Genomic DNA, 25,810 nt, shown 5'->3' on the forward strand with positions numbered 1-25,810 from the left:
GCTAATAATATCATTAGAAAGCACATCAAATAAAGTGGTGAATTCAGACTTTATGTGATGTTGGAAACATTATTTGAATGAGTTGCAGAAGTTAATATAAATACACTAGTGGTTCAGAAGGATTCTTCATCATTTGACAGCTCTAAATTGTCTCCCTTCTATCCAGTTTTATATGGCATGCTATACGGGTTTTATAGGGGATATAATAAAAGTGGAGGTTGCAATTACTGCCCTAAAAGGGCTTGCTATTTCATTAGGAAGATAAGACCAACCATAATGCAATAATGTGCAAGAACTGTTATGACCTCAAGATTTAGATCTTTAACTAATCATGTTGTTTGGGCTTTTTTCTTCATTTTTCCCTGATTAAAGTGAATGATGGTGTATTTAATGTTATAATGAATGGTAAGTTTTTGAGATAATGGCTTTGTATACTTTTAAAAATGCTAACTAGGCTTCACTAGCATAGTTGCCCTTCGTTCTTTAACTGTTCTAGTGAACCCAGAATTGTTCACATACCCACAAGTCAATCATCCCATCAGAGGAAGTGCTCCTGGACTCTAAAATTGCATTGTAAACCTAGCATCTTAGACATGTTGTGCTGCTATAACAGAAATACCACAGTGGGTAGCTTTAACAAACAGAAACTAATTTTCTTAACAGTTTAGGAGGCTAGACATCCGAATTCAGGGAACTGGCTCTAGGGGGAGGCTTTGTCTTTTCACCTTGTTTCCTGGTTCCTTGGAGATCTCCGTGTAGATTGGCATAGATATTCACCCAACTTTCTTGCTAGCTTGCATTTTTTTCTCTTTTATATCTCAAAAGAGATTGCCTCAAGATACACCTTACAGTAATCCTGCTCCGGTAACAAAACAAAGAACCCATTCCCAAATGGGATTGTAACTACAGGCATAGAGGTTAGGATTTACAACACATATTTTGGGGGGATATAATTCAATCTATAACACCCTAACTTTTTTTATTCTTTTTTAAAGGAGTGGGTCTGAATAGCACTACTCAGAGTGTTCTAAGCCGCCCAATGCAGAGGAAGCTGGTGACTCTGGTTCACTGCCAACTAGTGGAAGAAGAAGGCAGGATTCGTGCCATGAGGGCAGCTCGATCATTAGGTGAACGAACAGTTACAGAGCTTATCCTCCAGCACCAGAATCCTCAGCAACTTTCTTCCAATCTTTGGGCAGCAGTCAGGGCTAGAGGCTGCCAGTTCCTTGGACCAGGTATATTATTGTTAAAGTTTGATATTAACGACATTAGTAATTCTGAAAGTATGGTATAAGGACTACAAGTGATGTACAAGGACTAGTTCTTTGCACTATTCTGTTCTTAGCAAGTAATATCCCACTTGGCAATCATGGCTTGGGAAATTCCATGCAAATTAGTTTTTCAGAAAACTTAAAATTTTTCTTTTAATGCCAAAAGTTTATTCATTTTGTTGGAAGCTTTTCTAAAAATGTGTTAATCATGTATCTACATTCTTACACAAAATATACTGAATATAATACAAAATTATCAAAAAATGATTAAAAATTGTCATGGTTATCTGTTATTGTGTTGCCCATTAAATAAGCAGTACCTGCAAAAATTATTGAATATTGCTTTTCTAATAAAAGGGCATATCATAGCTCTCTGCACATGATAAATTTTTACTTTACCCAACTTTTTCTAGCAATGCAGGAAGAAGCTCTAAAGTTGGTTCTTTTGGCCTTAGAAGATGGATCTGCTTTGTCAAGAAAAGTCTTGGTTCTCTTTGTGGTGCAAAGATTGGAACCACGGTTCCCTCAGGCCTCTAAAACTAGCATTGGGCATGTTGTCCAGCTCCTTTATAGAGCCTCCTGCTTCAAGGTATGAATGTATATTAAATATCAGCTTGAAAGGAAACATTGTCTTTTCCCCAAACTTAAATAGTAAAACTTGGGAGTTTAATAGTTGCCTTATCTTTTCTTTTTTTTTTTTAAAGGACATAGATGGTATTCTCTTCTAGTTAAATTCTGTTGTATTAGATTTTGAATGTTGGATATTGAATAACATAGATCAAACCATGGCTTAGAGATTTTTGTATTTTAAGAGACTAATAAGCTGCCTCAGTTTCTCAGCAAGGTTATAAGCAGAATTGATCTGAAGAGATAGTCATTGAAGTACAAATAAGTTTTATTTGGCTATTTACTCCTAGTGTAATTCCCCATATATAATACTGGACCTCCAATTACCATTTCAGTTTGCAACCTATATAGTAATGCTAGACATTTTCTTTTATAGCCCAAATTGAATTAGTACCATTTCAAACATTGGTGTCCACTATCTATCATTTATTATCTAGCCTGTATTCTTGACTTCTTAAAGTCAAGGCTTCTTGCTTCTGACATGGCCCATAACCAGTACTTCATGGAACAGGGAAGCCTATCTCTATAATTTTGTTAATTTATGCTAGCTATAAGGAAGGAAGGAAATTCATTCCTGAGTCACCATATTTCATCTGACATTCATAAGCTACAAAAGCTCTTATTAGTCATCAAATGATTCACAAAAGCAACAGAGGAGCATAGAGGTTTAATTTTGAAAATTAAAACAAAAACCTCTAGCTAAATGCTGACATTGTTCTGTTTCTTTCTAGAGTTAGATTATATGCTGGGAATAGGATGTGGACTCTAGGTCTGTTGAGTCACCCCTCTTGTGTCTGCAGGCTTCTAGCCATAGTTACTGCAGCTGGTCCAGATTTTCCCTGAATGATTTACGCATTTTATAATGGTTGTAGTGACACAGTTGTACAGTGTGATCTGGAATACACTTCAGAATGTCTGCATCCAGGGTTCCATTAACAGTACCAGACACATACAATATAGGAAGCTTTAAAAAAAAAAAAAAAATTCAGCTTCCTCTGAAGGCTAATAAGAAGCTTAAAAACCCCGGAATATCCAAAGGTGAACTCTTTCAGCCCTAGTTAAAAGCATTAGTAGTACAAGCAGTCCACGGGTTCCACATGACCAGTTTACAGACAACCTATACTTGCCCTTTAATGTTGTGTAAATTTGCCTTCACTTTGAAACGGTTGAACGAATTCTTCATCACAATCACCTTCACTTGCTGCATGTGCAGCTTTTAAATCATTGAAAGGGTTTTGAGCTTTCTCTTGTACTAGACCAAAAAAACTCCTTGCTCTCGAGTTGATTCCGGCTCATCGCAACTCGTAGCAACCCTCTTCTTGCACTTAAGTAAGGCTAAATAGAACCATATGCACCTGTTGCAATTTAGCGACAAATTCTTAAATCCGCACTGAGGAACGGATCTCATTTGTAACCCTGGGGCTGCCTGTACTAAAGACGTGAAGTTTGTAAAAATCTAATTCAGGGTTTTCTTTCACATAAGTTATGATGTTTCTTAATTTCTTGTGTAAGCCCCACTTTTTTCTCTTGACTTTTATGTTTATTTTCCTTTATTTTGTTGCCCACTCACTTTCTTCGGTGGTGGTAGTTTGTACTACATTCTCAATCAGGAAAAGATCTTTTCTCATCGCAATAGGTCCCATACCATTAACTTTCTTCCTATAGGAGAGTCTAAGTGCTCACCAAAACCCATTTCATTTTCCTCCTGGGCATTTGATCAGACTGCATTTTCCATCCTTTCCTGCAGGTAGATGTGGCCATGTGTTCTGGCCATGTCCTTTTAGCATCTTCTGTATTTCCATTGAAAAGCCCTTTCAAGCTGCGGAATAATTCTGGTCTTTTTTAGTATAATACAATTTCCAGGACTTTGGACATTGCCTGTCTTGAAAATCCTTCATTGTTAATAGTTAAAGAGAATGTTGAAAGCCAGGCCCAAGGAGCTGATAGATCGTAAAGAAGGCATATTCTTCATTTTAATAAGGTTTAGCCTGTATCAAGGAGGTGTTTTCAAACATATACATAGCACTTGGTCTTCTCACTTGCCTTTGAATAGTGGCAAAATATTTTTAGTTTATATGACTGTAGTTCTTAATTGTTACCTATTTGTTCTTTTTATAGACCTACATAACAAAATTTAAGTTAGACGTTCTTGTAATAAGAAAGAATAATACATTTTTAAATTTGAAGTCATTGTGACTTCGAAGTCTTGGTTACGATAGTCTAGTTTCTTTGGTGGGAGAAAAAACTAGGAGTATTATACTAGAGGAATTTGGGTTCTTATAGGAATAAAAGGTTATTAACAAGGCAAGATACGGTCTAAAGTATGTTAAGGTATAGGGGACCCTAGACTAGGAGTATCGATAGTTTTACTTTGATTTGTTAAACCCGTGGCCTAAATCCAGCTTGACTCAAAATATGAATTATTATGGGGATAGTAATAGTGCCTGCCTCAACAATTTGAGAGAATTAAATGAGTTAATATAGGTAACAACACACTGATTGGTATATACTGAGTGCTCTGGTGGCATGGTGGTTAAGTGCTACAGCTGCTAACTAAGAAGTCGGCAGTTTGAATCCACTAGGCGCTCCTTGGAAACTCTATGGAACAGTTCTACTCTGTCCTATGAGTCAGAATCGACTCGAAAGCAGTGGAGTGGGTAAGTGCTCAATAAAAACCAAACCAGTTGCCATTGAGTTGATTCCAACTCGTAGCCATGCTATAAGACAGAGTAGAACTGCACCATAGGGCTTCCAAGGAAGAGCTGGTGTATTTGAACTGCTGACCTTTTGATTAGCAGCGTGAGCTCTTAACCACTGCGTCACCAAGGCTCCAGGTGCTCAAGAAGTGTTAGCTATTTTTGTTATTATGTTATTGTTATCATTAAAAAAAAAAAAAACCATTGCCATCAAGTCAGTTCCAACTTTTCATTATTATTATTATAATCCAGAATTCCTGATTTCGCACTTTCTGGTGGTGGCCTAACCACATAACTCTGTGGAGCATTAAGCCAAGTACAAATTAGTTATCTCTGAAATCATACTTGCATCTGTAGCTCTTTCAGTGATCAGTACCAGCTAGCTCATTGCCAAGCAAGCCAGAAAGGGATAATCCACAGTTACCATGAAGAAACATATACTGCTTTCCAGAATAATTGCATGTTTTCTTTTAAAAAGTTTATATACCAAAATCAAACTTGTTGCTGTCAAGTCAATTCTTATTCATAGTGACCTTACACACATACTTTTAAATGCGTATATGTTTGTGTGTATATACAAGTATATGTACACATGCTCTTTTAAGGTCTTTTCAGTCTTTGAGTTTCATTTTAGCATCTTCTCACTCATTCATTCTTTCTGTAAATCATATTCAGAAGATTTGGACACCTAAAAAGAACAAAATGTTTTTCAGGCAAAACACTAGGTTCCATTTTAATCTTGTTATGGTTAAAATAATTTTTGTTACATTAAAAATTAATCTGTTATCTCCGTCTGTTCTTATATGAAGTATAAACTCATTTTTTTTACCTGGCTCATTGTGTGGTTATTTGTATCTCATTAGGTCACCAAACGTGATGAAGACTCTTCTTTAATGCAGCTGAAAGAAGAATTTAGAACCTATGAGGCCCTGCGGCGAGAACATGACTCCCAGATAGTGCAGATTGCTATGGAGGCAGGTTTACGAATTGCACCAGACCAGTGGTCCTCTTTGCTTTATGGAGACCAGTCGCACAAATCCCATATGCAGTCCATTATTGACAAGGTAGAGCCTTTTTTGTTCTTTACTCCTTGGACTAATCCTGGAGTTTCGATAATTGATAATTTGGTAATTCACTTATTTAACAAATATGTATTAAAGTGAATACTGTTTATCAGGCTTTTGTAAGTTATATTTTCTGTAGCCGAGTGACATGTTAACACTGGTCACATCATAATACCAGTTTGTTCATATAAAGATTTGATTATTGCCGTATTATTTTATCCAAAGCCCTCCCACACTCCTTTGAGAGTTTCCTTATTTTATTATTACCTCTTTCCCTTCCTGTATTTTTCTCTGAGTTTTGGTCACTGCGTTAACTAACACAATCATTGTGTTAACTAACAGACTTCTTATATCTCTCTGTAGTGGCCATTTAATGGTCTAGAGGATCTATACATTGAAGTTTTTTATGATTCTCAGCCAGAGTAAATTTCACATAGTAATAAAACTTACCATTCTAAATTTGATCAAATTTTCAGTGTGCTTCTACTTTATCTGTTGCCTGTTATGATGACAAGTCTATTCGAGTAGACATGAATTTGAGGTCAAGTTCTGTTACTTACACGTGACTTCAAGAGCTATATTTAGTTCTCCTGAAACTGGAGTAATGCTGTAACTGTTTGCCGTAATTCAACATGAAATGTATGAAATTTCTATGAAATGTGATATATAGTATGCTTTATAATAGTAGGGAGCCCTGGTGACGCAGTGGTTAAGAACTCAGACACTAACCAAAAGGTTGGCAATTCTACTCTGTCCTGTAAGGTTGCTGAGAGTCAGAATTGACTCGACGGCAATTTTTTTTTTTTTTTTTGGTAATAATAGTATTAGTTAATTTTTACGATTTTATCTTAAATACTTAGAATCACAGAGATGATTACCACCTCTAGAGACTACCCTACATTTAGGGAAGTAGGCTCAAGATGTAGAGATTAGCCTAAATATAATAATGCTTATGGAGAGTTTGCTATATGCCAGGTGGTTTTAATAGAAGCAACGATGGTGAGACTTTGGCTTGTTTACATTGGGCAACTCATCAGCAAAAACCAGTCACTAAACAAGGACATCATGCTTGGGAAAGTAGAATGTCAGCAAAAATGAAGGAAACCTTCATTGAAATGGATTGACACAATAGCCACAGTAATATACTAAAACATACCGGTGATCCTGAAGACGGCACAGGATCAGGCAACGTTATTTTGTTATACATAAATTTTCAGTGAGTTGGAGCCAACTCAGTGGTCGCTAACAACAGCAGTCCTCTCAGCAACCCTGTATTACCCTTTCATACAGAGGCACAGGGAAGTCAAGTATATTTTCCATGGTCATACAGCTAATAAATGATGGGGTCTGGATTTGAACTCGAGTACTTTGGTTCTAGAATCCGTGTTCTTAACCAGTAAATCTCTTACCAGGCTATTGTGACACTTTTTTTGCTATCCCCAAAGATAATGTTCTTTGAAAGAATAGCAGATTGGTGTCAAAAGAGAATTGGGAAATACGTTCTGTAACTGCCTGACACACAGTTTTCGGTATAATATATGTTGTTTGGTCTGTCCTGTAAGTCTCCCCTGGATACCTTTAACCAAACTTTACCTGAAACTCCTAGCTTGAACAGGAGCTTGTATCCAAACTTAAGTAACTTACTGATTATAACTCATTGACACTTAGTAATGATCTCATAAAGGAGTAATTTTCTACCTCCTCTGAAGAGAAACTTGGCTTATTTTATAAAGATTGTTCAAGCAGGTTGTCTTTCTTATCTGAACTGGACTATGCAACTAGGTATAATATCCTGTAATAATTTTCACACATCATGAGCAAATGCCTTAAATTTAGCATCAGAAGACCTTCGTTCAACAAGCTGAAACCAACTTTGTAGTGTATGTGACTTACATTTAATTACCTTTTATAGAATGCCCTTTCTGAGTGGTAGAAATTCACATCTATATTAATAAACTGCATACAGAGCTAAGCGTTTCCAAGTAGGAACCTTTGGTTACTGTCACATAATCAAAAAAAAATTTTTTTTTTTTTCCTATGAAAGGTCATACTTATCGCTAGCTTAGGGGGAGTTAATGCCAGAGCAAATGTCATTAAGCCTTGGGAAACTATATAACCCGATAGCTTCTCAGAATCCCAAACCAATATAAGATTTTTTTAGAGCTAGAGTCCATTTAACAGATGGACTTTCTGTTGAACCTGTTAGGATTGTATCCAATATCATGATGTTTGGTCTGTAACAGAGCTTGAACTCAGACTCGTTTGGACTGACTTCAGTTTCATTTTTCTTGCTATTGTATAACATTATCTCCATATTCCCAAATTTAAATTATTTGCAAGGACCTCATGAGGCAAACTAACACAGTGCTGTAAAAGTATAGGATAGAAAGAGTACTTCTAAATTAAGGAATTGTGAAAAATATCCCATGTGACATTTGAGAACTGACTAGGCATTCAACTTCTGTGTGATGGAAAGGGCGGGCAGCAGAGGGAAGAGAATGTACAGCATGCCAAGCCATGGATGAGAAGTGCAAGGTTTGTTCAGTAGTAGGTAATCCAGTTTGGCCAAAGCTTAGGTATATGGGATGATATAAATTTAATAAATTATAAAAATGATTGTGGTATTATAAGTCATCTTTATTTCAAAAAGATTACCTGGCCTTTAGGAAAGTTAATATTTATCTTTTTTTAAGTTGCAGACCCCAGCATCTTTTGCACAAAGTGTTCAGGAACTAACAATTGCTCTCCAGCGGACTGGAGACCCAGCGAACTTAAACCGACTAAGACCCCATTTGGAGCTGTTAGCAAACATTGACCCTAGTCCAGGTAAACTCAAGAGAAATTAATGGACTGTTCTGTGTCTGCCCTCAGTGCTGGTCAGTGATTCTTTTAGTTATCTTTTGTTACATTTCTCTAAAATTTCCCAGTGTAGTTGGTCCAGGTCTTTTCTGTAGTACTGAAGTCTCTGGCCCTACTCTTTGTCCCTATTTATCACAGGTTAATTTACTTCAACTAATATTAATACTTAATTCTTATTGTGCTACTCATTTCACCAGGAAAATAGATTCTTCTTGGGTCCTTTATGTTTCCTCTTTCTCCATCACAAAATTGGGCTATGTTTTACCATTCTCACCTCTTTGCTGAAGCTCCAAGCTCTTTCTCATTTTTCTTCATCGTTTGTCCTTAATTGCGTTTCTTGATCCTGTTTTTCTCTCCTCCACCAGGTATCTTGTTCCACCAGATATCCTGTCTTGCATATCTTTACTTTATGAGCCCTTTCCTATTCCTTCCCCTTGAGCTGAAGTTACACCCAACCTTCACTTTTCACCTAATACACCTTAGATATTTTGGCTTCTATCACTGTCCTGCTTTTATTCCTCAACTAAAACTCTTAGCATTCACTAGTAATTTCCCAGTTACCAATTCCAAAGTCCTTAAATTTACTTGAATTGTTTTCAGCATTTGATAATGTTGTTGACCACTTACTTGATATAGAAACTCTCCCGACACCTTGTCTGTGGTCTCTTGGTTCTCTTCTGTCCTTTCCGAATGTTGCTTCTGTCTCATTTTGGCTTCTTTCTTCTCCTGCTCACTCAGGAGTAGGCAGGTTATATTCCTGGAACTTTGTTTTCTCTGCATTCTCTGTTGATGATGATCATTCATTCCTGGCATCAGGTATTATCTCTTCATCTTTCCAGACCTGCTTTGCCAAATGTGTACTGAGATTCTTCATCATCTCCTCTGTGTGTTTTAAAGTGGACTCGTCTTTACTTGATATGTGTGTTCTCTCTCTGTTAATGACCTCATTCTCTGAGGTGTGTAAGCCTTCAATCTGAGTCTTTTATCTTGCCTCATACCATTTCCCTTCACTTAATCTACATACCATTTCAGACAACAGGATATGTCTGTTTTTCTTTCACAGTGTCCCTCTATTCCATGCCTACTGGCACTGCTTTAGTGAGGGCCTCATTCCTTTTCTTTGTGACTGCGTGTCTTTCAGCTTTCTCTACTCTTTTCCAGTCCAGTCTACTTATTGCTGCAAAATAAGTCACACCTCTGATCTTACTTCTCTACTCATAAACTTACAGTGACACTTCATTTCTTATAGAATAAGGTCCAGAACTCTTGACTGTGGCAGTCAGAGCACTCTAATTTTATCAACCTACCTTTGTTTTTTTTCCTTTGTAGATTTATCTCCCAAAATTGCTTAATCAAACCAGATCAAATCTATTCCTAGAACATACAGGGATTTGTTTTGTTTTTTTCCTTTTTGTGCTTTGATCATTCTGAGCAGTCAAAAGAGAACTTCCACTAGCTCTTAACACCACATCAATGTATCTCCCTGCATCAGTGCCAATATTCTCTGCTCTCCTCTTGTAACAGTTCTGTACTCCTAGCTATGGCCACCTCTCTCCTCATCCACTAGATGTCATTTCATGAAGTATATCCCTTCAGTATACTCTCTTGTATCATCAGCTTTCCTGTTCTACTAGAATACTTCTATCAAGATACAAATACAGGAAAGCCTCTGAAAGCCGGAACCTATGTAAGGCGGAAACTTGTCAGGGAAGGAAAACTCAAATATTTTCCACTAAAGTGAGTGATAAAAAAGTGGCAAGACTGTACCCTGTCAAAGGCAGAAAACTTATCAGACCCAGGGAAAAAGGCAGTCCTGTCGAGTTCTGGCTTTCGCAGGTTTCACTGTATATGTTATTTATTTCATCTTAACCCACTTTCGACTCCATTCCCTATCCAGCTACTACTCCATTTCTCTCCTTCTTATAGCACTCTATTGACCCTGGAGTCACTCCAGTGAGGCATTTATCTCCACCACTGTACCAAAACTGAGTTTGTCAGTCACAGGTGATTTCCACGTAATGCCAGAGGTCAGGTCTTGCTTCTCGTTGTATTTGGCCTGTCAGCAGCATTTAATGTTGTCACTTACTCTCATCTTGAAACATGTTTTTCCCTTAGCTTCCAGGCTACCACACTGTCCAAATTTTCTTTTTACTTTATTGGACCCTCATTCTCAGCCTCCTTTGCTGATTTCTTCTCATTTCCATAAGCTTTGTCATTTGGAGTACACCAGGGTTTAGTCCTTGTACTTCTCTTTCCTATTTATACCTAGTCCCAAGATAATCTCGTCTGGTTTCATGGCTTTAGATATCACCTGTATGACTCACAAATTTACTATATTTCATTAGTTCTAAGGCCCATATTTTAGCATTTCTGAAATTGGTATGCATTTATACAGTTGATGATATGTCATAATTTAATTAGCAGTCTTCTTTCTCTTTAAATAGCACATAAAATAATGATGTGTGTTACAATTGTTGGCATTTTACAGTCTGTGAAACATAATGTATCTTCAGCCCAGAGCTTGTTCCTCAATATTTATGTATATAACTGCCTATCAGCATCCAGTAGCTCTACTTGAATACTTAATAAACATTTCAAACTTAACCTGCCCCCAAATGAGCTCCAGTCCCTGCAGTCCTGCTGCTGGCAACACCATCCTTCCAGTTGCTCAGCACAAAAACCTTGGAGATGTCAACCCATTCTCACATAATGTACAGCTGATCCATCAGAAAATTTTATTGGCCCTGCCTTTAAAATCCATCTAAAATCAGTCTATTCCTTACCACCTGCACTGCTAGTATCCTCATCTAAGCCATCGTCATGTTATGGTATAGCCTCCTATGTCTGGTTCTAGCATAAGCGCAAGACTTATCCTGTCACCCCTCTGCTTAAAAATTCTCCGATTGTTTTCTATCACTCACAGTAAAAGCCAAAATCCTTTCCATGATGTACAAGGTCTCTCATGATCTGGTCTTTCCATTACCTCTCTGATTTCATCTCCTACTCTTTTTTTTCCACCTAATTCTCTCCTCTGCAGTTTTACCTCCATGGAGCATGGCAGGCACACTCCTATATCAGGGCATTTGCATTTATTCTTCCCTCTACCTAGAATGTTTATCTAAAATGTTTACCCCCGGTTTATCCACAAGGCATATTCCTTCACTTCCTTCAGGTTTTTAATTAAAACCTTTTCAAGGAGACCTTCGCTGGCTACCTGTCTGAAATTTTACATATACCTATTCAACTCCCTTTCCTTGCTCTTACTTTTTCAACTCATTATTATCTAAATATTCTATATTTAGATTATTTATTTTGCTTTATTGTCCGGCCCCTTTCCTAGAATATAACAGATTTTTTTGTTTTGTTTGCTTCTGCTTTCCTAGCAACTACAGAAATACCTAGGACTTAATAGATTTTCTGAGATTACTTTTTGAATAAATGTTCCCTTCACCTCTCCATCTGTACCTTCTTTTCCTGTTGAAAGTCGATGTATACTTAAAACGCTCAGGTCAAATGCCATCACCTAGAAGTGTGTAAGTGATGTCTACACTTCAACTTTTGGGGTGTTCCCAGAAGGAAGTCATCTTTCTTTCTGTGTTGTCACTTCATTTTATATTTCTTTTTGAGAACATTTTATTTTAAGGCATTTGATTAATTTTCCTTTAAAAAACATCAGTACTGACACTGGGCAAATACTGATGAAGAGGATGTGTAGCAGTGATTTTATAGCCCTGGTGGCACAGTGCTTAAGCATTTGGTTGCTAACCAAAAGGTCAGCAGTTCGTATCCATGAGCCATTCCCTGGAAAACCTATGGGACAATTCTTTTCTGTCCTATAGGGTCGATATGAATCGGAGTCAATTTGATGGCTACGGGTTTGGGGTTTTTTTTTTTAATGCTTCTTGAACATTCTGTTTACTAATATTTGCTTTATGTAAAACTTCAAAATAAACATTGCCTATTGGCAGTCACAGTTTGGGTCACACAGTGTTCTAAAGTTGTTAGTGTCAGCACTTAAAAACTGGGAAATTTTACATAAAAATCTTGAATTTAATCTTTCCCTAGGGAAAAAATGGTGTATCTGCCATGCTCGCTTTGCATCTTTACCTAACAACAATCAGCTATAGCTGAGTAGTAACTGTGCCCTTAGATGAGAGATATACCACTACATACCTGTCAGACTGGCTAAAATAAAAGTTAGTGACTACACCAAGTACTGCGAAGCTGTGGCGAAACTAGATCACTTACACTGCTGGTGGAAACGTAGAATGATGCAGCAGCTCTGGAAGACGGTTTGGCAGCTTCTCAAAACTAAACACAAAACTACTGTGTGACAGTCTAGTCCTTGTCACTCATTATTGTCTCTTCAACACTAAGGGTCTAATGATAAATTGGTTGGCCTATTTAATTCCTTATGCTGCCCTCCCTTTCCCTATATTTACTTTTTTTTTTTGGAATTCCAGCTTTAAAAGGATATACCCATTTGTTTAAAATGGTGTTCAGATGAACAAGCTATTATTTGAAAAACCATGCGTATATATCTTAACTTGATTTTCACTGAAGTGCTGACATTAACTCCTGTGTATTCCTTAATTAATTTAATATTGGGCAAAACCTTGAATAAGAATAATTTTTCAATTTCATTTTTCATGCGCTATGTAGATGCTCCTCCTCCTACTTGGGAACAGCTAGAAAATGGGCTGGTTGCTGTGCGTACGGTGGTACATGGACTGGTGGATTATATCCAGAACCACAGCAAAAAGGGAGCCGATCAACAGCAGGTAAGAGAGAGGTTTGAAACCAGAGGTAAGCCGCTGTGGGAATACCTACAGATAGAAATGAAGCCAAAAAGATGACATGAAGACTACTTACAGAAGCTAAATTAGTTTAGTATGGTTAGAAGTCAGTATACTAGATTAGCCTGGTGATTTTATCTGACAACATTGAAATTAAGTAGTCCTTGTCAGTCTAATGTTGTGCTGGGGTCACTTTCATGTTGGATATAACAGCATTCGATAAAGCAAAGAGAGATTCTGTGCTAACAGTTTATTCCATTTAAATGAGGTTTTTCTCAGTATTACATTTCAGTTTGATGATACCTTTTAAGTACATTTAATGCTGTATCTCTCCAATAAAGTCCGTTGATGCCAAATTTTCCTCAGTTTTTTAAATGAAATATATGGCAGTAAAATATAACAACTTACATTATGGCTGAAGTTTTCAATTTTTTCCCCCAATAATTCTGTTTTGCTCTCAGGGCTTATGTTAGATTCATTAGTTATCTTATTTTAACAGTAGTAAGCTTTGAACTTAAAACTATGGTACTGATTTACCTGACTTAGGTAAATACTAACAACAATGGATTGTTCAATATTTTTTCCTTGAGAAGCAAGAAATATTTAAAAAAAAAAAGTTCTTTAGAATAATCTGGACGTCATTTTTCTAATCGTTCAAACACAAGTCACTGTTTTTTTTTATGATTAAGAAATAGAAGATCAGATAGGGATTGGACTGGACTATAAGCAGTAAATGATACTGGTGAGGAGTGGGCTTCTCAGATCAAGCAGACACATGAGACTATGTGTGCAGCTCCTGTCTGGAGGGGAAGTGTGAAGGCCAAGGGGGACAGAGGCTTGGCTGAATGGACATAGAAACACAGGGTGGAGAGAAGGAGTGTGCTGTCTTATTAGGGGGAGAGCAACTAGGAGTATATAGCAAGGTGTATGTAAGGTTTTGTATGAGAGACTGACTTGATTTGTAAACTTTCACTTAAAGTACAATTAAAAATTAAAAAAAAAAAAAAATGCCATAGCATGTTCCCCTATGAGGCAGAGAAGATCAAGTTACCATCCCCTCTTCCCCACTCCCCCAGAAGTATGAGGCTCCAAAGGTCTCTGTATTCTCCAGTGGGATGTAAATGGAAAAACTTGGATCCTCTTCTTCCGAGTGGATGAAAGAAAAGAGTAAGAATGGAGAATGGCAGAATGGTAGAGGGATTGTTGGGAGAAATAGTTCAAAATAAAATAATTTTGTTTTACTTGAAGATATGTCATAAAAATTCAAGCAATTCTGCAAAACATGAGTCACTTCAAATTCTGCCACCTGGAGACAATCACTGGTAACATGTTGGTCATCTTCTTGCAAGTTACCTCTGTTTTTGTCTATGCCAGATATGTTTTATATAAATGAGCGATATCACTCATGTTGGTCGGTAACCTGATTTTTTTTTAATTCAACTTTATGGTGTGAGCTTCTTTCCATGTTAATAAATTTACTTTTATACCATCAAAAAAAGAAAAGAAAGAAATGGAAGAAAGGAAAACCGTATTTTTCATTCCCTGTTTCATTAGATATCTGAATAATGTAACAAATAACAAGACTCACCTTTAAGATCTGGCAGTCTATAATAAAATACACTGAAATTTTTTTTAGCCTAGTGTTGTGTTTGATGCCTCATTAACTCCCAAATCCTTCCTCCTGCCAATTCCTTGAAATGTAGATAATACATTTCATTTGTACCTTTGGAGATATTTTAAGTCCTTTGTATATTCTTCTGCATGTCAAGAAGAATTGGTTATAGAAAATTCTGCAATTATAGGGCCTATTTTAGATTTTGTTATAAAGATGTGTAACTATACATATAGCTGTATTGAACATTGTACAAAACAAATATTAGATGACAGTTTTAAACATTTTCAAGTTTTAAATGCCAATGGTTTATCCATTATAAAACGTAGAAAGATGATTGTTGGCCACCATTTTTTGGACTCTGAGACTTTAAACAGAATGACTTTCCAACACTTTTGCTCTGGGTAGTCTAGATAAACCTGAATTAGTCTGAATAACTCATGTAGACTATCAAGATCCTTAAACAGCAACACAAAATTTAGATCTTTTTTTTTTAAGTGTCTAATGTTTTGCTATCGGTCTTAGCCTCCACAGCATAGCAAATATAAAACATACATGTGTCGAGATATGAAGCAGAGAGGTGGATGCCCTCGCGGGGCCAGCTGTACATTTGCACACTCTCAGGAGGAACTTGAAAAGTAAGTGTCTGTCTGTGAAAGTCACTAGCTTCAGCCTTCCAGTAACTCGTTATAGGATAGAATTATTAAGTTGATTAATTTGCTGACAGTGAGAAATACAGAAAGAGTAGTTGTGTTCTCTTCAATGAATAGGGAATTTTTAGAATGTAGTATGTAACTTAAAAAGAAGAAAACCGAAGTAGTTTCTTCAGCTTTCTTTACATCGTGCCCAAAGACAGGAAACTATTTTATGGTTGTTTTCGTTATGTGCTATCGAGTCAATTCCGACTCATAGTGACCTTATAGGACAGAGTAGAACTGCTCCATACGGTTAGGGTTTCCTCGGCTGTAATCTTTCTGGGAGCGGGTCGCCAGGCCTTTTTCCCGTGGAGCAGCTGGGGGGTTAAAATCACCAACCTTTCGAGCACTTAATCATTGTGCGACCAGGGCACCTTATTTGATGGTTAGCTAAGTCTAAAAGTTAATCTTTTTTGCTCCAAGAAATAATAAAATTCAAAGAGCAGTCATCAATTTTAACTGACTGATTTTAATAGCTCATTGCATTTCCACTGGAAAAATTTGCCCTTTGCTCTATTCAGGAAATTTAATGCCAGACTCAATTTCACAGATTTTTTTCAGACATTAAGAACCAGGTAATTCCAATGATGTTACGTTTTCAAGCACACAGAAGAAAATCTATTAATTCTCCTTTTTTATAAAGCCAGTGTAATACACCAAATTTGCCAGGGCAAATAAAGGAAAACTGCAAATCTATCTCACATACTAATATTAAGTACAAAGGTAGTTCAAAAAAATTACTATAGGAGAAATACTATGTGATCATATCCAAAGATGCCAAAAGGCATTTGAATAAAATCAAATAACCAGTTAAGATCAAAACTATTTATATAACAGAAATATCGTAGGTACTTTCTCAACAACATAATAATTTGTATCATATCAAAAGGCAGCCTGATGCTTAATAAAATACTAGATTCAGCCTATTAAGTCAAGAATAAGGCAAAATTTTCTACTGGTAAGACTATTATTTAACATTCTGGAAGTAGCAGCTAATGTACTTAAAGAAGAAAATAAAATAAGCATAAAGTTATTATGTGGGAAAACCCAAAAGAAGTACTAGAAACAAGAGAAACCAAGAATTTAATGAGGTGGCAAATAAAAAAATTATAAAAATGAATTACTCTCATATAGCCAAAATAAAAAAAAAGGGAGAAAAAAACAGTTAAATGATGTGAAATTAAAGATCCCATTCAGAGTATAATAAACTTATAAGAACTGTCAGGGACCTATATGGATTGAATTATTAAACTATCTTAGGAACATAAAAGAAGACCTAAATAAATGAAGAAGCATACTATGTTCTTGGCATAAAAAGGCTTGGTATTATAAAGGTTTCATTGTCTGCTAAATTAAACAGTATATTTGGTGAAATCCTAATTAAAATCTCAACACAATGATTGTTAGGACCTAACAAAATCATTCATTTGGAAGAACAAATATGTGAGAATAGCCAAGAAAATTCTGAAAGAGGAAAAGTCTTCACCAGGGACTAGACCAATAGCTATTGGCCTATATTTTGAGCTAAAGTAAGTATAAAGACTGTGTCACATAAAAATAGATAAGTGAAATACAATAGAGTATTTAGAAAAAATTTCAGATACATGTAGGAAATTGGCATATTGTGATAAACATGGCATTTCACATCAATGGCACAAAAGATGGTGTAAAACAACTGGCTGTCCATTACCAGAATAGTTAGAGTTGAGCCCTGACTTCACTGTGTTGTTGTGTACCACGATGAATTCCAGGTGTATCGGAGGTTTAAATATTTAGGAAGAAAATTATAAGAATACTAAGGGATTTTTTTTAAAAAGCACTGCACAGTAAAAAAGGAAAGGATTATTTCAAAGTGATAGTCCAGCATCCATAAAGGAAATGGTTATAAATTTGATTTCTTAAAAATTAGACTTGATTATTTTTGAACTATCATAAAGACCAGTACTACCTAGTGTTTGATGGAGAATTGGGGGAAATTACTTTTTCCTTTATTATAAGTGGGAATATAGCCTCTAATGTGCATGTCCTTTGACTTAGCAGTTCTTCTAGTTACTCACGAAAGGTTGTAAGTGCATGTACGTGATTATTCCTTATAGCATTGTTTTAGTAGCAAGAAATTAGGAACAATCGGTAATAAATAGCCAAGATTATTTAGTGGAGAAAAAAAAAAAAAAAACATTATCAAGCAGCCATATATGACTCTTTCTATAAAGAGGAAAAAATCTATGGTTATGTACCAAACTCTTCAAGTGGTTACTTCTGAAGGGTAGTTGTTGTTTTTCTTTTTTCTTCCCCCAAAATTTGTCAAATATGGGAAACATTTGGAAAAAATAGCATTACTCTTAATGGGAGTTTATCTTTGAGATTAACTTTTTAAAAAGCACTAACGTGTATAAATAGACTTGCTTTCATTGTTGAGGGATTAGGATGCTGGAGCCTGATGGCTTAATTTTTCTCCTGTAGTTAGATTTAGAATTTACATGCCTTTTATACTATAGCTTCTATTTAAATTTAGACCATTATTCTAAACTATTTACAGTAAGCTACTTTTAAACTAATTTTAATCTTGTATAGGCCACCATAGAATCAACGTCTCTGAATCAATTCTGATAAAAATTATTTGTTTAAATTTTTTAATGACATGGTAAGTTTTTCTCAATGTACACTGTGGGTTTTTTGTTTTATTCTTAATTTTTAATATAGGAGCCCTGGTAGCACAGTGGTTAAGAACTTGGCAGCTAACCAAAAGGTCAGCAGTTCAAATCTACCAGTCGCTCTTTGGAAACCCTATGGGACAGTTCTATTCTGTGGTATAAGGTCACTGTAAGTCGGAATACTCGATGGCAACAAGTTTTTTGTTTTGTTTTGTTTTGTTTTTTTTGGTATTCCAAGAGATTTGAAGGAAAGCTAAAGTAAAGTATTTCAGAAACAGTCTTCTAAAAATTTTTCAACCTTCTCCAATAAGTTTTAGGGATGGAGATTTCAATTTAAAAAAATACGTAATATTAATAAAATTCGTTATGAATATTACACATTTCATCTTGAGGAATTTTTGTACTTAATTGATGTGTCTTACTACATGAGATTTTACAAATTACATACACACACAGGCATGTTCTTAAGTTGATAGCTAGAAGCAGTGTTCCGAGAGAGAATTCTAGAAAATAATGTGCTCTTAGACTCTTTTCCTTTGTCATCTGTTTCTTAAATACATTTTAGTTCTTGGTTTAGTTTTTATATTTTTGGTTTCTGGTATTCTGTCTTTGCTTTTTATATAGATTTCGTAAAATGAACAAACGCTTAGTTCCCAGAAGACCCCTGAGTGCCTCTTTGGGTCATCTTAATGAGGTTGGCCTGCCTTCAGCAGCTATCCTTCCAGATGAAGGTGCAGTGGATCTGCCTAGCAGAAAACCCCCTGCTCTGCCAAATGGAATTGTATCAGCAGGGAACACCGTCACACAGCTAATTCCACGAGGGACAGACCCCAGCTACGATTCTAGTCTGAAGCCAGGAAAGATAGATCATCTGAGCAGTAGTGCCCCTGGATCCCCTCCTGACCTGTACGTTTTTCCTAAATCTTATTTAAAGTTTTTTCTTTATAAACATAAAGTAAAGGGAAGAAGGAATAATCAGTGTCTTTTAGGGGGAAAAAAAACTTCATTTTTTTTTGGCTTCGTTTTGTTCTGTTTTTTCCTTTCATTTTCTGTGCTAGTGACTTTTAAGAATTAATTAGCATAGGTGAAATAAGATCAAAGTTTGCAAATTTTGTAGACAGTAACCATTGGAATAAACCAGTTTCCCAAATTGTGGCAATTTTTATTTTTAAAAAACCCAGCGCCGTCGAGTCGATTCTTTTTTTATTTACATTTAACAATTGTGTACATTAGAAGTATTTTGGGGACCTTAAACTTGACTTTAACAATCTTATTCCCTTAGACTGGAATCTGTCCCTAAGAATATTTCTGCCTTACCTGTGAATCCACATCCTGTACCTCCAAGGGGGCCAACAGACCTGCCTCCCATGCCTGTCACCAAACCACTTCAGATGGTACCACGAGGTTCTCAGTTATATCCAACACAACAGGCAGATGTTTATTATCAGGATCCTCGGGGAGCTGCTCCACCATTTGAACCAGCACCTTATCAGCAGGGTAATGATCTTCCATTTATGTTGCTCAGTGTTCTTAGGGCTTAGGAGAACTATCCAGGTAAGAGTGCTCATACTCACAGTAGCCTCCTTGAGTAGGTATATTTTTAAATGTATTTGGAAAAACTGAGATATGATCATCTGAATAGCAGGAAATAAAGTAGCAAAGCTATAAAAAGCAAAGTGCGGTACCTACTAACAGCAGTTGTATGTTACACATACAATTCAAACTTGTAGAGACCATATAGGAGGCGGTAGAACTGCCCACAGGGTTTTCTAGGCTGAATTCTTTACAGAAGCAGACTGCCACATCTTTCTACTGTGGAGCAGCTTGTGGGTTTGAATCGCCAACCTTGTAGTTAGCAGCTGAGCGAATAACCACTGCACCACCAGGGTTCTTTAGTTGTATGTTAAATGTGGTCATACACTTTTGGAAATAACAAGTCACCAGAGTAAACAATGGAAATTTGCTCGGTATGGAACTATATGTTCACCTGACCAAATTTTTCTACAAGCATGAAAAAAATAACATTACAATGTTATTTTTTTCATGCTTGTAGAAAAATGGTATAAATTAAACATACAGTACATTTTTCTTCCTTTTAGTTATCACTTAATATTATTTTTCTGTCTTCAACACTCCTGGGCCTTGTATATGAAAATAGCATACATACCTTTAGAGAGTTCATAGTGTAGAATCAATATTTGTAAAGGATAAGGAAACTGCGTGTGTGTATGTGAGAGAGAGAGAGAGCGTGCACATGTGTTAAAAGTTAAGTGGTGGTTAAGTTGTAGTGGTAGAAATGCCCTCAAAGACTCAAGGGAAATCATTGAGAACTTCAGGAATCAAAAAGACTTAATGGAAGAAATGTCCTAAACAGAGGTATTTGGCATAGAAATAGAAAAATTAAATCAACAAGGATAGATTGGAAAGATGAGAGTATGTAGTTAAGGAGAAGTTAGGAGGCTGCTGTTATCTAAGAAGAAGCCCTTGTGGCACTTGGCTGCTAACCAAAAGGTTGGCAGTTTGAACCCATCTCCTGCTCCTCAGGAGAAAGATGTGGCGGTCTGCTTCCATAAAGATTACGGCCTTGGAAACCCTGTGGGGTAGTTCTACTCTGTCCTCAACTGCATGGCAATGGGTTAGTTTTTTTGTTTGTTTGTTTTGTTTTTTTTAACCTAAGTGAGTGTTGAGGCCTGCATTGGTGTGGTAGGAGCGAGAAGTGATTTAATAAATAGACAAATTTGAAAAATCAACCAGGTGTCTTGGTTTCTTAGTGCTGCTGTAACAGAAATACCACAAGTGGGTAGCTTTAATAAACAGATACTTATTTTCTCACAGTTGAGGAGGCTAGAAGTCTGAATTCAGGGCATTGGCTCTAGGAAAAGGCTTTTTATCTCTGTCAGCTCTAAGGGGAGGTCCTTGTCTCTTTTCAGCTTCTGTGTCTTGGTTCCTTGGCCATTTTTGTGTGGCACGCATCTGTCTTCCCCAACTGTAGTTCCTTGCTGCTTTGCCAGTTTGCCGTTTTTATATCTCAAAAGTGATTGGCTTAAAACTTACCATATATGCATATTGACTCATTAGCATAACGAAGAAAACCCTGTTCCCACATGGGATTACATCAACAGGCATAGGGGTTAGGATTTCCAACACATTTTCTGGGGACACAGTTCAGTCTATAACACCAGGTTTAATGATAATACTGGGTATGGGGAAGGAGAGAAAGGAGATGACTGAGGCTTCACCTGTCCAATTTATATGTGGAATAAACATGGAGTGATTTTAAAACTAACGTGTTGGATCTCGCTGTCAGGGGCAGTATAAATAGTGCTAATATTTTTTAAATTGAGATAGATGAGGTGCTCTACATTTTCTTTTCCCAAGGCTGTCTTACAATTTTAAATCAAAAATGTTCTTTCTTTACATTGAAAAGAATACTTTTAAATCGATATTGCTCATTACGTGCAAAAATATGATTAAAGCTGATTTGTATTTTCCTTTTGACCATCCATGGCAGGAAAAACCCAACTACTTTTGTTGAGGTAGTCGATATGTAACCTTAAATACCTTGTGTATTAGTCAGGGTTAAGTTTCAAATAACAGAATCCATTCTAGTTAGGCAGAAGAGATTTAATTTAATTGCAGGGAGTTAGGTGCCTACAAAATCATTGGACACACTTGAGAAGTAGGCTTAAGCTGGGCATCCAATAATAAGTCCCCAAACAACAATGCAGAACTGGCTGTCAAAGGAACCTGGTACAAAGAAGCAGCAGAAATAGGAAAATTTTGTCCCAACTGCTAGTGCCAGGATCATATCACCTGAGGCAAAAGCCTGGAAATTGGGAAGCTGTTGCCCCAACTGTTAATCTCAAGGGCTATGGAGCTATGTAGTAGCTACTAGATATGTACCAGCATCTGCTGGATATTTTGTGTGTCACATCTCATTCCATATAACTCAGTTTCACATTTAATAAAACTCATGTAAGTCAGTGATTTGTGGAACCTCAGCTTCAAGGAAGTTTGGAAAATACAGTTTTTAGCTTTCCATTGAGTACATTGCATTAAGACACACAAGAAAGAGGTTGGAACAACTGAGAGAGCCAATCTACTATTGTAGGTTATAAACAGATTTTTTTTTTTAATGACTTTTAAGGGTAATTTTGGTTTGTTGTTTTTCATAAAGCTAACGTGACTATATAAGCAAAGGAGAAATCTAAGGAAATGAGCAGATTACTCTTCAGTGTTTATTTTAAAAAGAAAAAAATTACATAGAAAAATAGATTGGTTCATTGTCACCTTTGATTCCTCTTGTGTTGTACAGGTATGTACTATACTCCACCACCACAGTGTGTGTCCCGCTTTGTCCGGCCTCCACCATCTGCTCCTGAACCTGGCCCTCCATACTTGGATCATTATCCACCTTACCTCCAAGATCGTGTAGTAAATTCCCAGTATGGCACACAGCCACAGCAGTACCCACCCATGTACCCACCTCACTACGATGGCCGTCGGGTATACCCAGCTCAGTCTTATACGAGAGAGGAGATATTTCGAGAAAGCCCTATACCCATTGAGATTCCACCTGCAGCAGTACCATCCTATGTTCCAGAATCCAGAGAAAGATACCAGCAGATTGAGAGTTACTATCCAGTGGCTCCTCATCCATCTCAGATCAGACCTTCATACCTCAGAGTATGCTGTGTTTATTTTTCTTATTACATAGACTTAATTAACTTTTACAGTGATTCATTATTATTATTTTTGCCATTGTAATAACTCTCTGAGCAGTTCCTTTTTATAAGAACATTTCTTTCCAGTTTTTCATCTTTTCATTTGTCTAGGTTATACTTTTTTGAAATACTATTAAAGGAACAAAACCTTCCTTCTCCCCTACTAACCTTTCTTAGTTTCTTACTTTGATTGGTTTTATTAACATTTCTAGATCTATTGAAAATGTATGATCTCTGGCCAAGAAAAACCTAAATTTAGTGCTTTGGAAGTTTTTTGGGGTTTTATGTTTGTTTTGTTCTGTTAACTCTTGGTATCCCTATATGTTAATCTGCTTATTGAAAATATGTGCTAAATGAATTAATGTGTTCTGAAACTATTTTTTAATTTTAACTAATCCTTCCATTTTCAGGAGCCTCCTTATAGCCGTCTTCCACCTCCTCCCCAGCCCCATCCTAGTTTAGATGAGCTACATCGCAGAAGAAAGGAAATAATGGCCCAACTGGAGGAAAGAAAGGTCATCTCTCCACCTCCTTTTGCACCTTCACCAACATTGCCTCCTACCTTCCATCAAGAGGAAGTAAGTACCTTATTTTAGTCCCATTTCGTTTATCGTTTTTTTCTGTGTGTATAGTTGCCTATTCCCAAGGTTATGAAGCTGTTTTACTATGTTTTCTTCCAAAAAGCTTATTTTGTTATTTCACATTTAGGTCTATAATCCATCTAGAATCGATTTTTGTATACAGGTAGTCCCCCCGACTTACAACAGGGTTCTGTCCTTACAGCTCTGTTGTAAGTTGTTTCTAACCTAAGTCAAATACCTCTTTTCTTCCTAGTATCACTACCTTTTATTATCAGTATCTTTATAAATCTGATCTTTTTGCCTTTGCAGGTTGAAAACATTACATATAAACTTGCAGCTGTATTTTAATACATACTTATATTATCAAAAAATACCCAAATCATAAAAATTTACTCCAGCAATGAAGAAGAGTTGGGCAATAGTGGCATTTTGTCAGTCGCAGTAATTAAGTCCATTTGTGGAAGGTTCTGGATTATCCCTGTGAATGGGGATGGCATTTCTAGTCAGAAAATTAGAGTTGTCTGTATGGTCCTTTTCTTTTTATCCTCATGTATTTCATGGTAACATCTCACTGTTTCCCACATCTGCCTATGGAGTTTAGCAAGGTGACTGGCGTTTAGGTCCATGTTTTCAAGCAACTGAAGCCCCCGATTTAGTTTAGAAGACTAAATCTCTACTGCAGTGTTTTGGACAGTAAGTCATAAAATAGAACATCTGCGAGTGAACATCTGAAAATGATAACATGAACAAACTGTACTTTATAATAATGTACGTAGCACATACCACGATAAGATGTATCCCCCCCAAAAAAGACAGCTGTTAAATGCAGTTCGTTGTAACCTGATTATGTCATAAGTCGAGGACTGCCTGTACACTGGGAGTTAGGAGTCAAGATCCTTGCCTGCCCCTCTCCCCTCCCCCGCATAAGGATATTTCATTCATCCAGCACAATTTAATGAAAAGGCCATCCTTTTCTCAGTGCCTTGCAGTCACTTTTGTCATAATCATGTTACCATATGTTTCTGGACTTTTTTTTTTTTTTTTCATTAATCTGTTTGTCTATGCTTGCACAAATACCACATTCTTTTAATGTAGTTTCATAATAAGTCTTGATACTGGTGGTGTAAGTTTTCCAATTCTGTTCTTGAACTTCAAGAATTCCCTGGCCGTTCTTGTTGTCACTAGGTGCCATCAAGTCAGGTTAGACTCGTAGTGACCCTATATAAAAAAAAAAAAAAGTGCCATCAAGTCAATTCTGACTCATAGCGACCCTATAGGACAGAGTAGAACTGCCCCATAGAGTTTCCAAGGAGCGCCTGGTGGACTCCAACTGCCAACCCTTTGGTTAGCAGCCATAGCACTTAACCACTACGCCATCAGGGTTTCCAGTGACCCTGTGTACAACAGAATAAAACACTGCCTGGTCCTTGTGCCATCCTTAAAATTGTTGTTAGCTTGTGTCCATTGTTGCAGCCACTGTGTCAATCATCCTCTTTTTCGCTAACCCTCTACTCTACCAAGCATGATGTCCTTCTCCAGGGGCTGGTCCCTCCTGATTAAATGTCCAAAGTATGTGAGATAAAGTCTTGCCATCCTTGCTCCTAAGGAGCATTCTGGCTGTACTTCTTCCAAGGCAGATTTGTTCGTTCCTCTGGCAGTCCATGGTATATTCAGTATTCTTCGCCAACACCATAATTCAAAGGCATCAATTCTTCGTAAGTCTTCCTTATTCATTGTCCAGCTTTCACATGTATATAAGGTGATTGAAAACACTATGGCTTTGGTCAGGTGCACCTTAGTCCTTAAAGTGACATTTTTGCTTTTTAACACTTTAAAGAGATCTTTTGTAGCAGATTTGCCCAATGCAGTGTGTCTTTTGATTTCTTGACTGCTGATTCCATGGGTGTTCATGGTGGATCCAAGTAAAAAAAATTCTTTGACAACTTCAGTCTTTTCTGTGTTTATCATAATGTTGCTTATTGGTCCAGCTGTGAAGATTTTTGTTTTCTTTGTGTTGAGTTATAATTCATACTGAAGCCTGTGGTCTTTGATCTTCGTCAGTAAGTGCTTCAAGTCCTCTTCACTTGTGTCATCTGCATATTGCAGCTTGTTAATGAGTCTTCCTCCAATCCTGATGGCCCATTCTTCTTCATATAGTCCAGCTTCTTGGATTGTTTGCTTAGCATACAGATTGAATAAGAATGATGAAACGATACAACTCCAATGGACAT

At 36.7% G+C, this 25,810-nt stretch overlaps 1 protein-coding gene across 8 annotated transcripts in view; it reads left to right on the forward strand.

Moving 5' to 3' along the window:
- RC3H1 (ring finger and CCCH-type domains 1) overlaps positions 1–25,810 on the forward strand; it is a 92,484-nt gene that overhangs the window by 46,952 nt on the left and 19,722 nt on the right. For 5 of the 8 annotated variants that reach the window (XR_010319396.1, XR_010319397.1, XR_010319395.1 and 2 more), the window contains exons 4-13: positions 996–1,235; positions 1,685–1,860; positions 5,458–5,658; positions 8,352–8,484; positions 13,180–13,298; positions 15,451–15,563; positions 18,899–19,180; positions 19,557–19,771; positions 22,590–22,960; positions 23,409–23,576. Coding sequence is in view for 5 of the 8 variants with exons in the window: in XM_064276624.1 (XP_064132694.1) it covers positions 996–1,235; positions 1,685–1,860; positions 5,458–5,658; positions 8,352–8,484; positions 13,180–13,298; positions 15,451–15,563; positions 18,899–19,180; positions 19,557–19,771; positions 22,590–22,960; positions 23,409–23,576 (2,018 nt within the window). In the remaining 3 variants the exon portion in view is untranslated. Of the gene's footprint in view, positions 1–825; positions 918–995; positions 1,236–1,684; positions 1,861–5,457; positions 5,659–8,351; positions 8,485–13,179; positions 13,299–15,450; positions 15,564–18,898; positions 19,181–19,556; positions 19,772–22,589; positions 22,961–23,408; positions 23,577–25,810 lie in introns of all 8 variants that reach the window. The other 3 variants (XM_064276627.1, XM_010591110.3, XM_064276626.1) reach the window with 3 other exon arrangements.

Source organism: Loxodonta africana, chromosome 25 (assembly GCF_030014295.1).
Source record: "Loxodonta africana isolate mLoxAfr1 chromosome 25, mLoxAfr1.hap2, whole genome shotgun sequence".
NCBI classification, from domain to species: Eukaryota; Metazoa; Chordata; class Mammalia; order Proboscidea; family Elephantidae; genus Loxodonta; species Loxodonta africana.